At 35.9% G+C, this 17,423-nt stretch overlaps 1 protein-coding gene across 6 annotated transcripts in view; it reads right to left on the bottom strand.

Moving 5' to 3' along the window:
- Positions 1 to 17,423, bottom strand: part of LOC131079557 (uncharacterized) — a 112,307-nt gene that overhangs the window by 39,629 nt on the left and 55,255 nt on the right. Inside the window, exon 4 of one of the 6 annotated variants that reach the window (XM_058017540.2) lies at positions 10,459 to 10,817. The exons of the other annotated variants lie outside the window; for them this stretch is intronic. Within the exon in view, the coding sequence (XP_057873523.1) occupies positions 10,779 to 10,817 (39 nt within the window). The 3' untranslated portion in view covers positions 10,459 to 10,778. Of the gene's footprint in view, positions 1 to 10,458; positions 10,818 to 17,423 lie in introns of those variants that run through there. 6 annotated transcript variants of the gene reach the window in all.

Raw genomic sequence — 17,423 nt, 5'->3', positions numbered from 1 at the left:
GAAGAAATCTAGACCTTCAAAACATGAGAATTTTGAGCTCAGGAGAGAATTTCGCTCCTGACCCTTCTAGAGGGTCCAGAGCGAAATTCCCAAAAATGCAATGTTTCCTTCAAAGTTTTGATGAGCTAGCCCAGTGATGGAGGTGAATGAACCCTGGAGATCGCCTTGAAGGAGTTTAATGATCAAACTAAGGTGAAATTTTGGCCTAAACTTGAAAAATCGCTCCTGACCCTTCCAAAGGGTCCAGGGCGAAAATATCAAAAAATCTATCATTCAACCTTGTTTGATTGAGTCTAAGGCAAATTGCAAGATTGAGAATACAAAGACATGGAAATTTGCAAATATTGGTTGAGAAAATTTCAATTTTATTAAGTGAGCAAGTCTAGACAAGGGGTTCAAACTTGGAAGACTAAAACAAGTTCGCATAAATTAAGGCATTCATAATTTGATTAATTAAATTCTAAGCCTTAAAATAAATGAAAAATCCACCTTTGGGCCTTGAAATTAATTTTAAAATTTAAAAAAATAAAAGGTGAGCGCTCAAACACATTTATTGGCTTTTGCAAGCAAGTCGGCCTCCTTTTTAATGGATTATTATCTTATTTTAAGGCTTATTTCCTAGGTCGGCCTCATGGTTATTAGGGTGAGCGCCCTATATAAGAGAGGAGTATTGTGTCAAAATGCAAATCGTTCATTCATTCCTTCTTATGCGAATTTAGAGGAGCAAATTGGAGGAGCGAAATCTAGCAGATTGGAGGCGAATTTCTTAGCAAGTTGGGAGATAATTTCCAGATTTTGAAGTTGTTTGAAGGTAATTTCCAGATTTTGAGAAGCTAGTGGAAGGCGAACTTCTTTTGAAGGTTAATCAAGACAATTCATCCAAAGGAAGACCACAATTCAACCTTTGTCCAGCAAAATCCGGTCCTCTTTCATCTTTTTCCAAGGTTTTATAGTTAAGCATTCAAGGAGGAGGTATGAAGAATCATTTTTTTTGAAGTTCTTATTCAAGACTTATTGTGATTCCATAGCAATTTTGTAAAGTCTAAGTCTTGAAAATCCAATTTCCATTCATAATTAATTTGAAAATGTATAATTCTTGATTTATCATGTCTTTTTCAAGTTAATATCTTAAATCATTCTCTTGGAAGGTCCTAAATTCTATGCTTTAAGGTTTGATGCTCAAAGACTAACTTTAATCTTTTGTGTAGGCATCAAATGACGGCCCCGGAGTCGGAGGATCAATTACTTGGCAGACCCTCATCAAAGAAGATCAAGCCAGGACAAGGACAACCTCCTCCAGTCCAGCATCAACAAGGACGACCTTCTCCATCTATCTTCCAGTCCAGCATTTGAAGGAAAGCATCACCAAATTGAGCATCAACCAAGTGTTAGACAAGGTGGCATCCTAGTCATCACTCCTCCAATCGGGTTGGTCCACCTCAGCATGTCCAAATTCAATGTACCTAACTCATTAAAGATGGCACAAACTTCGATGTACCTACCCCAGCTATCCATTGGTCAAATATTCCAAAGAAGACATGTGTCCAATTAATACAATTATTTCATTGGTCAGAATTGAGTTTGTTGTAACAAACCCTAATTAGGGTTTTCATTGTAGAATCTTGGCCATTGATCTCAAATTGATCTTAGCCATTGAATTGTATTAAGGGCACTATATAAGCCCCGACTCTTCATTTGTAAAGGCTAATAGAAAGTAGTTAGTGAATAGTGGAAGAATAGTGAGAAAGTAGTTAGTGAATAGTCAGTTAATAGTATAGCAATTAGAGTAGAGTATAGAGAGAAGGCAAAGATTGTTGCCAAGATGTTGTAAAAGACTTGTAAAACTTCATTGAAGAAATGGTGAAAGCTATGGGTCGATTCAACAATTTGCATGGTCTCTATACTTCTCAGTTTTGATTTCATGTTATTAGATGAGTGGAAGAAATGTGTTTGATTGATGGTGAAATTCGTATATCCATACTACTAGCAGTTTGTTGATTGCAGACTTGCCTTGTGTAGTCAACTGGAATCATTCAGCTTAAGCTTAACTTCAATTGTCGCTTCTTCATTGATATGCATCAGCCTGATGGTGTATATGCCTGTAGTGATGATCTGAACATCATAAAGCTTTCCTCTGAAGATCGCACTAACCTTGTGGAGATGGTCCTGGGATGTCAAAACAAGACTTAGTTAGAATTTCATCAAAGATCATTCATTGCTCCTACATTCTTAGTGTCAGAATTAGATCCTTTCCTCGACCTCGTCCTTTTTCCTTTTTTTTCAAATCTAAGCCAGTAAAATCTTGTGATTCCAGCAAATCAGACGTTTAGGTCATCAAGTGTAAGTCCCCTTGTGATTCCAGCAAAATCACATCATACCACAGAGAGCTTATCCACACGTAGAGATCCTACATACAAAGAACCTTGAAGTCATCCCGATTGATCCTTTTCGCGACATCTTCAGCACTCGGAGACTTTATTCAAGAGAGGATAAGGTACCCTTTAGGTATTTTATTCTGTGTTCGCATGTGCATAAAAAACACATCAACAGGTCCCTACGTGTGGATAAGCTCTATTGGTTGATGTGATTATGCTGGAATCACAAGGGGACTTACATTCGAATGCCTGAATGCTTGATTTGCTGGAACTTACGTCCTATCTACTCAATTGGAAGATAAAAAAGAGCAAAAGAGGTAAGGTTTGAGAGAGTCTACTCTAATCTTAAGAATGTAGGAAGATGAATGAATGACTAGATGGAATCCTACTAAGCGAGGTCTCATCATCAAACTGAACAATTTGACACAAGCTCAGTGCAATCTTCTAAGGACGTTTCAAGGATGTTCGAATCAATACCATCAAACATCAATTACCATTCAAGTTAATGCATAAGCAATGAATGTAGAACGATTCGAAGTTAAGCTCATATCATTCCAGTTGACCATACAAGGCGCAGTTACAAGCAACAAGAGGTTAGTGGTATGGATTGGGCAGATCCCACATGAATACATTCAACAACTTCTTCCATTCAATCTAAATGAAAATAAATTGAGAAGTAGAATCATGAGGCTTGTTGAAATAACAAATTTCACCATAACTTCAATGAAAAGAGTATCTCATTTACAAGTCATACCAACAATTCTTCCCTCTCCTAATCTACTTCTATTCTAATTGCTATTCTTTTGTTATTCTATTCTACTCACTATTAGCTATTAACCAACTATTAGCTATTAACCTTAACAAATGAAAGACTCTGAGCTTTTATAGAGAGCTCATTTACAATGAATGGCCAGGATTGATTCTCCATCAATGGCCAGGATTCTACAATGAAAACCCTAATTAGGGTTTGTTACAACAAACTTTTCCTTAGCCAATAAGAAAATTACATTCAGAAAGTGTGGACCAATAGATATCAGGGGTAGGTGCCTCGGAGTTTGTGCCATCACTGGTGAGCTTGATTCATTGAACTTGGATGCATTGATGTGGACTTCATTGACTAGAGGAATGATGATTGGAACGCCATCTGGGATGCCACTTCACTCTTGCACTTTGTAGACTTGAGTTGATTCATCATGATGAAGGGATGTTGAGAGGTATCTCTTGATACTCAACATTATCTAGCTCGCTCAAAGTAGTTGTGATGGGAGTTATTGATGTAGTTGAATCTTTGCTTGCTTGCTTTTGAGTGATTGTATAACTTCTCTTTCGCACTCCTTTGATCTCTTCATGTCTCCATGGTGTGGTGAAGGTTAAAATTCCTCTTGGTCATGAAGTTTTCTCCTCTTGCATGGTGGTGTAGGTCTTACAACTTTCCTCCTCTTTGCTTTGCAATCACCATCCTCTCCCATCTGCAAAACCAAACAAACATGATATCAAATACATAATATATAACTTTGATAGTTCTTCTTAGCTTGATATATCCCTTGATTTTATGTGTTTTGTAGGTTTGATAAGAAGATCTAGAGGAATTCGCCTTTATGAAGGAGCACTTGAAGTTGCTTTTTGCTCGTGAAGAGGGGCTCTTGAAGTGTATTCCATCCTTAATGTTCATTAAGTTTCCCTCTCCTTAATCTTCTTCATTTTCTTGAACTTCACTCATAGCCTTCAAATTGTGAAGTTTGCTCATGTCTTAATTCTTGAAGTTCATTTGTATCCCTTGGTTTGTAAAGTTGGAATTTTCCATTGAAGCCCCCCTATATGAAGCTCTCTTGTCTCAAACATGAAATTAAAGTTCACTCATGAAGCTTGATTCATGAAGTTGACATTCGCTCTTATTTCTCAATGGATGAAGTATAACTTCGCTTCACTTCTTCAATTCATGAAGTAACATTTCGCTCGAAAACCTTCTAGGATGAAGTTTGCTCCTTCACTTTAATTCATGAAGTTGTAAGATCGCTCCAACTTAGTAGTTCATGAAGTGAAAAACTTTGCTCCAAATTAGTGAAACGTGAAGTTGCTTCTCTTAATTATTTCTCTTATTTATATCCAACTTCATTCTTAAAAAATCGCTCCACTTAGCAAGATCATGAACTTTGCTCCTTATCCCAAACACATGAAGTAGTAAACTTCGCTCCAAAACCTCAACTCATGAAGTTCGCTTCAAAACCTAAACTCATGAAGTAACAATTTCACTCCTTGACAATACATGAAGTGGAGGATTTCGTTGAAGCTTGTAGCTGCTAAAGTTATCAACTTCGCTCATCCCTTTTGATACATGAAGTATGAATTTCGATCCTAGTTGCTTGAACCCGAAGTTCGCTCCTATCTCCTTGAAGTTGAAGTTTGTTTAAATCACTCTACTTCGCTCCTCTTGGTGAGATCATGAAGTTTATTTGGCATTTAGTCCTCTTTAGGTGATTATCCTTCTCTTATTCAATTTCGCTCATGCTTATGAAATTCGCTCTCCTTGGTGAAAACATGAAATTTGCTCTCTTTCCCCAATGCATGAAGTTATCTACTTCGCTCACCTCCTTCAACTCATGAAGTAGCATTTCGCTCACCTCCTTTAATTCATGAAGTTGGGAATTTCGCTTTCTTCAATGCACGAAGTAGAAAAAAACTTCGCTCATCTCCTTTAACTACCGAAGTTGATTTATTTCACCTATTTATATCCAACTTCACTCTCAAGATTGCTTCATTTTGCTAGATCATGAATTCCGCTCCAAAGTGCTCAAGCATGAAGTTGTCAATTTTACTTCAAAATGTAAACTTGTGAAGAAGAAACTTCGCTCTAAAGTGGTGAAACATGAAGTTCGCTCCTATCTCCTTCAACATGAAGTTCGCTCACCTCTCCTTCAACACGAAGTTCACTCACCTCTCCTTCAGCATGAAGTTCGCTCACCTCTCCTTCAGCATGAAGTTCGCTCAATTGTCCTTCAACGTGAAGTTCACTCACCTCTCCTTCAGCATGAAGTTCGCTCAAATGTCCTTCAACATGAAGTTCGCTCACCTCTCCTTCAACATGAAGTTGTTTGACAAGCTAGTCTCTCCATCAGGATTCATATATGGAATATAACATTTAAGTATAAGAAAGAGAAAAGATAATTGATATTATAAAAATAGAGTAAAACTTATTTGATGCGATCTATTAATCAATTGCATCAAATAAGTTTTACCTACTATTGGATTTGAACCAATGACTCTCGCCGTATGAAAGTGATACTCTAACCACTGAGTTAAGTGGGTTATTTATTATCATAGAACTTTAACTTATATTCCATATATATTGTCAGGATGTTTGAGAGTGGTTTCGGACCTCCATGAGTTATAATGCAAAATCTAGTTTTGGAGGATCCTTCAAATTTCCAGAATTAGTCAAATTTCAAGACATTTCAGGATCATGATGACATTTCAGACTTCTAAGGCGAGTTCGCTCTGACCTTGATGTAAGGGACGAAACTTAGGAGGACACTATGCATTCAACCAAGGTTTGATTTAGCAACTTGAAGCGTGACCGAATAGTACACAAAAACCCTAGGAATGATCTAAATAACCCCTAATCACTCAACTGACCTAACCTCCTTCACTCCACCTTGAGGAGATCCACCTGGCTTGATGATCTTTGAGAAACTCAATCCCTTCAATGCAAAGGCTAAGACACTAAAATGACCAACAACAAAACTAAAAAGAGCTAACCCTAGAAAGCAAAAAGTGGGGGTCCCCATTTGCAATGGGGCGATGTGTGAATACCTCACAACACAACCCATGGCAAGTTATCACAAAGCTAGAAGATAAGTTTTTATTTGGTGGCAAAATTTGTAAGATGTCTTGAATTTTTTAACTTCCACGTTCAAGGAAACGTTGTTTATTTCAAAGCTTCAAAATATTTAAAATATGTCAACTCAATATTTTCACCAAAAGAAAATTTGCCACTTGCCTTTAGGTGTGATTTCCAGCAATGACTAATCTGCACCCATATCTTATGAGGCCAGGCAAATAAGCATGGTACCTAAAGTCTATGCCTCTATTAAAAGAATCTCATTTGTTGCTTCAATCACTATTAAATTTTTATATATCTTTAGGCATTTGGTATTTGAATTCACTCAAGTAAAACACAAAGAAAGAGTTGATATTACCAGTTCCTAAATTCCTATCATCTTAGGTCCAAGTCATTCAGCAGAATTAATATAATTTTATCAAGGAAAAAATAATTTAAAAGTCATTTTCCATAAGAATTTAAGCATTTGTCTGACAAAGGAGCAAATGTATGGTAGTAGGTACCACGGGAATAATAAATACACCAGGCTTAAAAGATAGACAGGATGTCATATGCAAGCCTTTGCAAGAAGTAACATTTCCACTTCAAGAATAACATGGCATCAAAAAAAAGTGAAAAATATTCTCTTGTCCAGCTTCTCCATTCATATCATATTCTTTTGTTTGCTTCAAATCTTCTTGGATTGACCCAGATGTGACTTTCCCTATCCCTAAAATATTCGCTAGTTCTCACTCTCTAGCATTATGTCATTTCCTCTAATTAATTTCACTTCCCAGATTAAATGCATACTGGGATCTTTGACACAATGTAGTTTCAAACTGCTAGTCTGTCATGTATCTACAAACTCAAAAAAAATTGATTGTGACTTGCTCTTCATTCCTGCACATGTCTACTGTGATTTATAATTTTATGAAACACCTATATACTCTTCAACAAAAAAACTAAAAGTCCCTTTGCACTAAATTCTAAAATTGCCTAGGCAAACTCCACAGGTAAGTCTTAAGAGTAGGAATTTGACCCACAAATGCTTTAGTATATTTTTCGGAATCTTTATTTCCCCTTATGTTACCTTGTCACATCCTTCTGCAAGTCATCTTACCATAAGGCCACATGGAATTTCATCTTCATTATAGCAATCTTCATTCTCCCTTGGTATCGCTTAATCATATTCCCTGTTTCTTAAAAAAAGCTCAAGATCTTAAATCGAATCTGTCAAGTCACTCGGTTTCAAATCCTTAAGATCTATTACTTCAGCTTAGTTCAGAATCCTTATTTTGATAGATCCTCTATGAGTCTCTCCATTAGGTAAGTGTTTCAAAATAAGTAGTATGTTGTTTTCTTTTTCATTTACAAAATCATCAAACCTTAAACTGTTATGTAACACATTATCTTCTATTGAACACCCCACCCACATTTTTTTGGCCACTAGCAATCTGTCTTCTTCCCCAGCCACAATCAACTTTTCTCAAAGCCATACTTTCTCCAACACCATCCAAATATATTAGCCGCTACAAACTCCATCCATGCATTTCCATGGATGAACTCAGATCCAGATTTCACCTTAAACAAAACTGCACAAAACAAGAACTTGGCCCACTAACTTGATTACAAAGATGTCACAATCATTTCATAAAAATACAGGCACAACGGTACTTAACATGGCAATTACAGATCTTCAAGCAAAATTGAAAAAATTGAATAGCACCAAAGCATTCAAAAGAACTTCTACAAAATTTTGGCTGCTTAATGATAACTCATAAAGGAAAACCCTCGTATATAAAGAGTTGATGTGTCACCTAAAAAACAAAAAAATATGGTATTACAACCATATTTAAGTGGCTCGCAAAATGAAACCAAAGGGTGATGCTCCCAGAAACATATCAGTTAATTTGCACATACTGACCCATCTAGGGCCTTACCTTCTCCTTAAAGTGTAACATCACCAAATATGAGCTTACAAACAAAGTAGCTCACCTTATAATCATGTTGGGTTTCAAAACACAAAAGGAAAAATCTTATGGCTAGCACCAAAACTCGTCTAGAAGCAAAAATCACCTCCTAAATATGAAGGAAATTTCTATTTAAGAATTTTAATTAAGTTTGTAACAAGATTCCATAACCATCTCTAAAGTTTTCTTTGGCAACCAGCTTTTACCAAAAATATATTAAAGTAATATTGTAACATTTAGCTATAATGGTCACTTGAGTCGTTCAATTAGTTTTTAGTAACTTTCTATTCTTTAAGTGTGTTAGTATTTATAATCTTTCTATTCTGTCTTTAGTTCTCAATCACTTCCATTATGGAAAGATCTTCTGTAACTGCTTATATAAGGAGTATTCCTCTCCTTTGTTAATAACAATCAATTATTATTTCATGGTATTAGAGAATAGGTTCTTTTTCTGGCGAATTTTTTAATAAAATAATTCATGGTCCATTTACCTAAAAATTTCCTCGAAATTTCAAGAAGTTTTCTGATGGGTTTTTTTAAATAAAAAAAATCGTGGGGTTTTTTTTTTGGGCAGATTTTTTATAGAATAAAATTCATGGTTTTTTCTGCTGAAAATCAAGGGCTTTTACCATCAAAGTTTTTGAACGGTTTTTTTGATAAAAATTGTGGTTTTCTGGTTCACAGGGTTTGTCCTATTAAAAATTGCAGATTTTTTCCTTGAAAAATTGTGTGACCATTATCACTGACTTTTTGAACATTTTTTTAGAAAATCCTGGGTTTGCTCTTGCATGTCTGCTGTGTGACTAGGGTTTCCAGCCACGCAGCAGATTTCAGCTGAGTTATTTGACAATTTTTTCAAAAAAAACGTGAGTTATCTTTTGCAGCTAGGGTTTGACAATTTTTCTACAAAATCGTGGTGCTGTTTTACAACTACTTTTTAACAATTTTTCCCACACCTTCAAAAAATTTTTGCTGATTTTTTATAAAATCGTGGTTTCTTGCTGTCCGCTTTTGTTCACCTAGGGTTTGTTTCTAGGGCAAACTGAGTTTTTGCAAGATTTTTTAAAAAATTGTGGGTGTTGCTGTTTTTCTCCAAAGTAATGGAGGGTTTTTTTACCTTGTTTTTTTTACAATCTTTGGCAAAATCGTGGATTTTCATAACTATGAAGGTTCGGAGTGATTTTCCACAAAATTGTGGATATTCAAAAATTTTGCACAATTTTTTAAAATAACAAATCAAGGGTTTCAGTTTTTTCTGATTTTTTATCTACAAAAATCGAAGGTATTTGAGAAGCTGCATTTTATCTCGTTTTTTGTATCTCTAGATAACAGGAGGGATGGCTTCATTACCTAATATCATGTTGGAAGGCAGCTAGAGACTTAACAGCAAGAGGAAAACCATTGCGGTGTTGACTTGGTGGCCAGCACCTCCTTGGGGACTCATGGCATGGCTTAACCACCTCCCATGGGTCAAGTTAAATCTGGCGGTTGTATTAGGCGTTGATAGTTCGAGCTTTTGGCACAACGGCAAACGATTCCAACAATTGGTATCAGAGCCTTGGATCACGGGTTCAAGTCTCCCTTCAGTGGGTGCTGAAGGCTCGCTTGGTGTTGAGGGGGAGATTGTTGACTTGGTAGTCAACACCTCCTTGGGGACTCGTGACATGACTTAACCACCTCCCGTAGGTCAAGTAAAATTTGGCAATTGTATTGGGCGTTGATAGTTCGATCTTTTGGCACAACGGCAAACGATTCCAACATGCGTTTGGCATCAAAGATCATGGGTTGTATCAGCTAGTTGTAAAATTTTGGGACAAATGTTGTAGTTAGTAGAATGACCATTAAGGGAGGCCATTAAAATATTATTGTAATATTTAGCTATAAAGGTCATTTAAGTCGATTGGTTAGTTTTTAGTAACTTTCTATTTTGTAAGTCAATCAGTATTTAGAATCTTTCTATTATGTCCTTAGTTCTCAATTGTTTCCGTTATGGAAAGATCTTTTGTAATTGCTTATATAAGGAGTATTTAATAAGAATCAATTATTATTTCAAAATATTCTCCAATTTTAATGCCAAGTAACTCCTATAAAATAATAAAACATGAAATTTACTTTTCCAATATAACAAACTACATTAATCAGGAGCGCTATACCATCAAATAAATAGATGATAATACAATCCTTGCATTAATGAAGGCATTGCATTAAATGCATTAAAGTGTAACCAGTAAAATTTAGGGTAAAAATTGAAATGCAACTTTCAAATCACGTTTCAACCACCTGTTGAACTGCATTCTTTCACATGGGGTTTGTATAATCTTGCAGTTTGGTTCGTCACTTTTTTATGATTACCTTCTGCGAGAAGTCATTGGTCTATATAAAATAGTTCTATATGACAAAAGGGGTAATGAACCACTTTCATCTTCAATATTAAAAATTCTTAAGGGACAAACAGCTCTCTTATAAGGTAGCCAAATCACAGAAGTAAAATAACATTTGTAACTGGCATACAAAAGATCTTTCTCACATGAATCTAACTCTTTTATACAAGTGATGGTCATTCTGATGCATATGCAAGCGCCTTGTTTCTCTAAAATTCAACCAGATGATTTCTTTCTAAATGTTGACATGTGCTTTTCGGTGAGTTTTATACTCCTGTGAATCAGAAAGCATATCTCAAAAAATGATCTAACATGCTATATTTCTATTTTGCATTTAAATATACTTGAAGCTTCAACATTTAATATTTTGTGTCTTGTAAAAGTTTCAAAATTCCAACCTCAAAGGTTCATTTGACTTTTTCAAAAAGAAAGCATTTGCCAACTTAGGTACATTGCAAAGAAGTCATCCTGGAAAATCCAAGGTTCAACAAGCTAGTTGTTTATTCATTGAAATTGTAACAGATGAGTAGACGTCTAAGGTTTCACACCCTCAAACAAAAATTTTACAAGATCACAGAATGACTAGAGAATGTTTAGAAAGCATATGAATGTGTTCTGATCAAAAAAATCTTAGAAATCTCAAATCCAAATCAACATCAGATTGCAAGCTAAAATTTACTTCAATTTTGTAATAATTAATCATGTGCACATTGCTTTTTTTCAAACAAGAAAAGCTGATCCATAAGAATCTAGAAAATAAAACTTGAACAGTAAGTTGGATTTGGGAATTAGACAATACGAAAGACAGGTTGACAGAAAACATAAGTTGCAGAATGTGCAGGTTCATTTCTATGTTAATGGTTAAGATCTGCAACTGCAGAGGCAAACCCGTGACTGTGAAGGTAAATCCATGCAGGGTCAAATCTGGAGATTGCAGGATTGAACCCACAAGTGCAGAAGTGAAACCTGTTGATGTGTTTTTTATGCACAATGAAACACATAATAAAATACCAAAAGTTGGTATTTTATCCTCTCTTGATCAAAATCTTCTTGGATGCTAAATTGAATGATTAACCAAGATGACTCCAAGGTTTCTATCGTCAGGTCTTGACATGTGGATAGCTCAATTGATTGATGTGATTGATGGTAATTTAAGGGGCCTTACGTATATACTTGAATGTCGCATGTTTGGATGTTGTTGGAACTTAGATTCTAACTACTTGCTTGGAAAATAAAATGGCAAAAGGATAGGATTCAAGGAGTCTATTCTAATCCTAAGAATGTAGGAACGATGGACAAACTTTGGTGAAACTCGACTAAGCCTTGCTTTGACATGCAAAGCAACAACTCCACAAAGCTTAGTGCGATCTCCTAAGGTAAGCACATGATGTTCAAATCACTATCAACAACAAGGATACCATCAAGGCAATGCATATCAAAGTGTGAATAGCAATTGAAGTTAAACTCATTTAAGGATTCCAATTGACCACACAAGGCAAACTTACAATCAACAAATTGCTAGTGGTATGAATATATGAATTCCACCATTGATCATGCACAAAGATCTTCCATTCATCTAAACAACATGAAAATGAATTGAGAAGTAGAGACCATGCAACCTGTTGAAATAACACATCAAATTCACCATAGCTTCAATGAAATCATATGTTCTTTACAACAAAGTCTAGGCAACAATCTTTGCCTTCTCCTAATCTAACCTCTACTCTATCTTCTATTCTATTCTTCTTACTCTTGAACTATTAACTATTATTAACCTTTTACAATGAGAAAACTGAGCCTTATATAGATAGCTCTTTACAATGAATGGCTCAAATCAATGGCCGAGATTTTACAATAAAACCCTAATTAGGGTTTGTTACAACAAACTCTTCTTAGCCAATGAAATCATTACAATGAATTGGACACATGTCCATCTTGATTTCTAACCAATAAGAGAATAGCTTAGGTACATAAAATAGAATTTGCGCCATGTGTCACTTGCTCCACCATGAGATGAATCAGGTTCAATGCACCTAGACTTGCTGATGTGGAAGTAGCTTGATTGGCTTGAATGCAAATAGGATGCCACCTCAGCCTCTTCTAAAACTATCTCCATTACTCGATCACTTTCATTCTTCTTCATTCTAACTTGGAAATTTTCCTACTTGTGATGCATTCACAACCTCAAACTTTGAATCATGAAGTATTTCCTTCCTTAACCTTCTTTGATGTAATTCCTGACCTCATGCGTGGAATCCTTTGTTTGGTGAAATTCCTATGATGCTTCCTCCTTTCGATTGAGGTTATGATGATCTTTACATGGAGCAATGTTGCCTTAACTCACTCGCATCCTTGCCATACTTGTAAAGCAATTAGAACTTCAAATACTTGGTGATTCCTTTGGAATATTCTTGAAATTGTGTTGAAAGGTTCTTCATCTCTTGGAATACATGTGAAGTCTCCTTCATGTTCAGGATAGTCTTCTTCTTCACCTTTGAAACTCTTGTACTCGAACGCCTTGAATTGTCATTGTGCATCCTTGTTGAAGTCCTCTTCTTGCTGCACCTTTGAGGTTGTAATGATGTTGATTCTTGACTTCCTTATTGGAATGTAGATCTTGTGTTCGCCTTGAATTGCTCACCATCTATGTGATTGAGTTCTCCCCAGTTCGCCATCACTTCATGCATCCTTTTGTGTATTAAACCTGGAAAAAGAACATACTTAGAATCAAGAATAACAAAATAAAACTCAAAACTTATATATGAAATAACATTAATCACTTCACCAATCCTGTTTCACAAAATTTTCCCAATCTGAAAATGATAATTTTACTGAGAACATGAAATTTAGGGCCTGCAAATGGGATTCTGTAGGTCTGATTTTTTATAACCCTAGGTCTGATTATCACTCAGAAAATCTGAGATATATCTTTCCTTCTTTAATGATCATCAAATTCTGTAGTTAGGCTTCTGAGTAAGGGATGAATGGATCTTAATTAGCACTCAGAAATCAGACTTAAACTCTTTTGGGCTTTGGTCTTCGACCAGCCCCTTTGGTTCTTCCTTCTAATGATCTGATATTCAAAATCTCTCTTTCAACTGTCACTTCTTCAATGCAGATTCGTAGCACTTGGCCTTTTAATTTTCAGCTCTTAAGATAAATTCGCTGAGTCCTCTTTTGATGTAGATCCAAGGCAACTCGATTGGATTGAGGTTGGCGGGTCCTTCTTAAGAAAAGTCAATGATTCTTCTTGGAGCAATCTTCACCTATCAAACTTGAAGAAAATCTGATTAACCTCTGCTCTTGGTGATTGTGAATACGAATTTGATTGTCGATATGAATGAATGAACACCCATCTTCTCACCTTTATATACTTTAACACCCAATAGTCACACCTCTTGAAGTTTTTATCAAGCCGACCTTACTAAGAAAGAAAATGTTTTGTCACTTAATAAATCGTATTCTTTCATTTTCCTTAGAGAGCCGACCTAGCAAGTGAATTGAGCAATTTTTCTAAGTTGATATTTAAACCGCCTTATATGATTTTATTCAACTCCCAGCCGTCTAGGTTTGAACTACCTTCAAATTTGCTTTATCATTGTCCAACTTGCTTCCTTAGAGGTTCGATTTTGACTTGATGATTTCCAACCTTCATCCTTGCAACTTAAAAGTCTCATGTCTACACCTTTGTTTAGCGAATTTACCCTTCTTTCCTTTCCAGCAAACTTCTTGGTGTTCAAATGCATTTTATTTTACCACCTAACTTCATATTATGTAACTTACATCTCTCAAACTTCTTGGTGTTCAAATGCATTTTATTTTACCACCTTAACTCGATTTGAGCTTTTGTGAAATTTGCATTCTTGATCTCTTAAGGGTAGATAATTGAGTTTTATCATCTTTAGTTATCCTTCCCATAAACTGAGGTTAGTTTGCATCTTTCCTCTACTTGGTAATTCGCCAACTTACATCTTTAGAAGTTCGACTTTGATAATTAAGTATTTTCAACTTCCATCTTTGCAACTTAAGAGTTTCATCTTTGTAAGAAGCTAGTTTTAGTCTTACTTTGTTTAGCCAATTCACCTCCCTTATCTTCTAGTGAACTTCATCTCATCCAACTTACATCTTCCCAACTTCTTGGTTTTAACTTCTTAAATTCGCCTTACTTAACACTCCAAGTGTAGACGTTGATCTTGATTTTACTTGCTTGGATACTCCTTCCCACAAACTTAGGTTGGTTTGCATCTTCTTTCTTTCTTAGGGAGATTGGCTTCCTATTGCTAGAGGTTGGCCTTGAACTTCCTTCTCATTGTTGAGAGTTAAGTTTATAAGTTTTAGCTTCTCATTTTGCAAAAGTTATGCTTTAATCGCTTAAGAAGATAAAACCTTTTCCCATCGACCTTGCTCATGATCTTAAGTTAATTCGCCTTGTCATCCTTTGGGAAATTCGCCTTCCTTTTAACTCAAGTTGATTTGCACTTGATTAATTAGACTTTATTTCTTTCCAACTCCAGTAGGTGCACAAGAGGTTCAATACTTGTTGAGGTCGAAATGCTCTTAATTTGTTCTTCATCACTTTTCATTGCCAACTTAGATTGATTCTCAGCCTCTTTCTCATCATTGGAGGTTGGCATTCATTTAAGCGATTTCACCTTCTTACCAGCCTAGGTTGATCCGTGGGCACTTAGAGACTTCCTACTGTTGACGTGTATTTTGTACACTATCAAACACAGAATAAAATACCCAAGGGTACCTTATCCTCTCTTGAATAAAGCCTCCGAATGCTGAAGATGTCGCGAAAAGGTTCAATCGGGATGACTTCAAGGTTCTTGTATGTAGGGTCTCTACGTGTGGATAAGCTCTCTGTGGTATGATGTGATTTGCTGGAATCACAAGGGGACTTACACTTGATGACTGAACTTCTGATTTGCTTTGAATATTGCTGGAACGCGGGATTCTACTAGCTTTGACTTGAAAAAAGGAACAAAGATGAGGGCGAGGAAAGGATCTAATCCTAACACTAAGAATGTAAGAGCAATGAATGATCTTTGATGAAATTCTAAGTAAGTCTTGTTTTGACATCCCAGGACCATCTCCACAAGGTTAGTGCGATCTTCGAAGGAAAGCTTTATGATGTTCAAATCATCACTGCAGGCATAGACACCATCAGGTTGATGCATATCAATGAAGAAGCGACAATTGAAGTTAAGCTTAAGCTGAATGATTCCAGTTGACTACACAAGGCAAGTCTGCAATCAACAAACTGCTAGTAGTATGGATATACGAATTCCACCATCAATCAAGCACATTTCTTCCACTCATCTAATAACATGAAATCAAATATAAGAAGTATAAAGACCATGCAAATTGTCGAATCGACCCATAAATTTCACCATTTCTTCAATGAAGTTACAAGTCTCTTACAACAACATCTTGGCAACAATCTTTGCCTTCTCTCTCTACTCTACTCTAATTGCTATTCTATCAACTAGCTAATCACCTTCTAACTACTCTCTATCTATCTTCTCTCTAACTGCTTCCAACTATCTCTTATCTATCCTTTACAAATGAAAAGTCGGGGCTTATATAGTGCCCACAATACAATTCGATGGCTAAGATCAATTCGAGATCAATGGCCAAGATTTTACAATGAAAACCCTAATTAGGGTTTGTTACAACCATTACATAACATTTAATGCTCGACCAATGAAATAATTGTATTGCTTGGACACATGTCCTCTCTGGAAAATTCCACCAATGGATAGCCGAGGTAGGTACATCGAAGTTTGTGCTACCTTCTATGAGTTAGGTACATTGAATCTGGACATTGTTGAGGTGGACCAATCCGACTGGAGGAGTGATGACTAGGATGCCAACTCGTCTGACACTTGTAGCTTGGTAGATATTCAATTTGATGTTGTTGAGAAGCTAGCTTTAATTAACTCATCTGGAACTATCTGCTTCTTCAACGAACCCTTGCTCTGACTTCTTGTGTCCTTGATGTGCAGGATGTTGATGTACCTCGCCTTGGAATGCTGGATTGGAAGAGGTCGTCCTTGTCGATGCTAGGCTGGAGGAGGTCGCCCTTGTCCTTGCTTGATCGCCCTTGATGAGAACCTGCCGACTTGTAGATCCTCCGGGCTTTGGAGTCACCATCTTGATACCTACACAACATTTCAAAATTAGTAATATATCTTGAAATCTAAAAATTAAACTTTAAAAGGAAGATTCAAGATTTTAATTAGGAAACTTCATAATAAATCTTGAGTTATCATTTCCTAATTAACCATGCAATACTTAGACTTTTCTAAAAAATGTCTTAAAAAAAAAAAATCAAACCTTGAATAAGGGTGTCAAGATGATTTTGCCATACCTCCTCTTGAGAATTAACTCTAAGAAATGATGTAAAAATAGATGAATTTTGCTAGGCAAAGTGTAGATCAAAGTCTTCTTTTAGCAAAATGCGTCTCCTTTAGTCTTCTCAAGCATCAATTCCACCACCCTAAGCCTCCAACACTTAGGATAATTCGCTCCAAATAGGTTAGCTTTCGCACTTCCTTCCTTGCTTCTCCAAATCGCACTTGAAACAATGAATGAATGATTTGAATAATGAAAAACACACCCCAAATATATAGAGCGCTCACCATTTCACCTCCCCATAGGCCGACTTGATGAAAATAGGCCAAAAAATAAATAAAACTAAAAAGGAAGAGGCCAACTTAGTAAAATGGATAAAAATAATACCTCAAGCGCTCCTTTTTCAATTTTAATTTTAATTTCACAAAAATTAATTTTAAATGCCTTAATAATAAAAAAAAAATCGATCTTCCAAGGCTTAAAATTAATTATTAAATGCTATGCGCTTTTATTAAATGCCAAT

The sequence above is a fragment of the Cryptomeria japonica genome, chromosome 5 (assembly GCF_030272615.1).
Source record: "Cryptomeria japonica chromosome 5, Sugi_1.0, whole genome shotgun sequence".
NCBI classification, from domain to species: Eukaryota; Viridiplantae; Streptophyta; class Pinopsida; order Cupressales; family Cupressaceae; genus Cryptomeria; species Cryptomeria japonica.
This window is presented reverse-complemented; position numbering and strand designations above follow the sequence as displayed.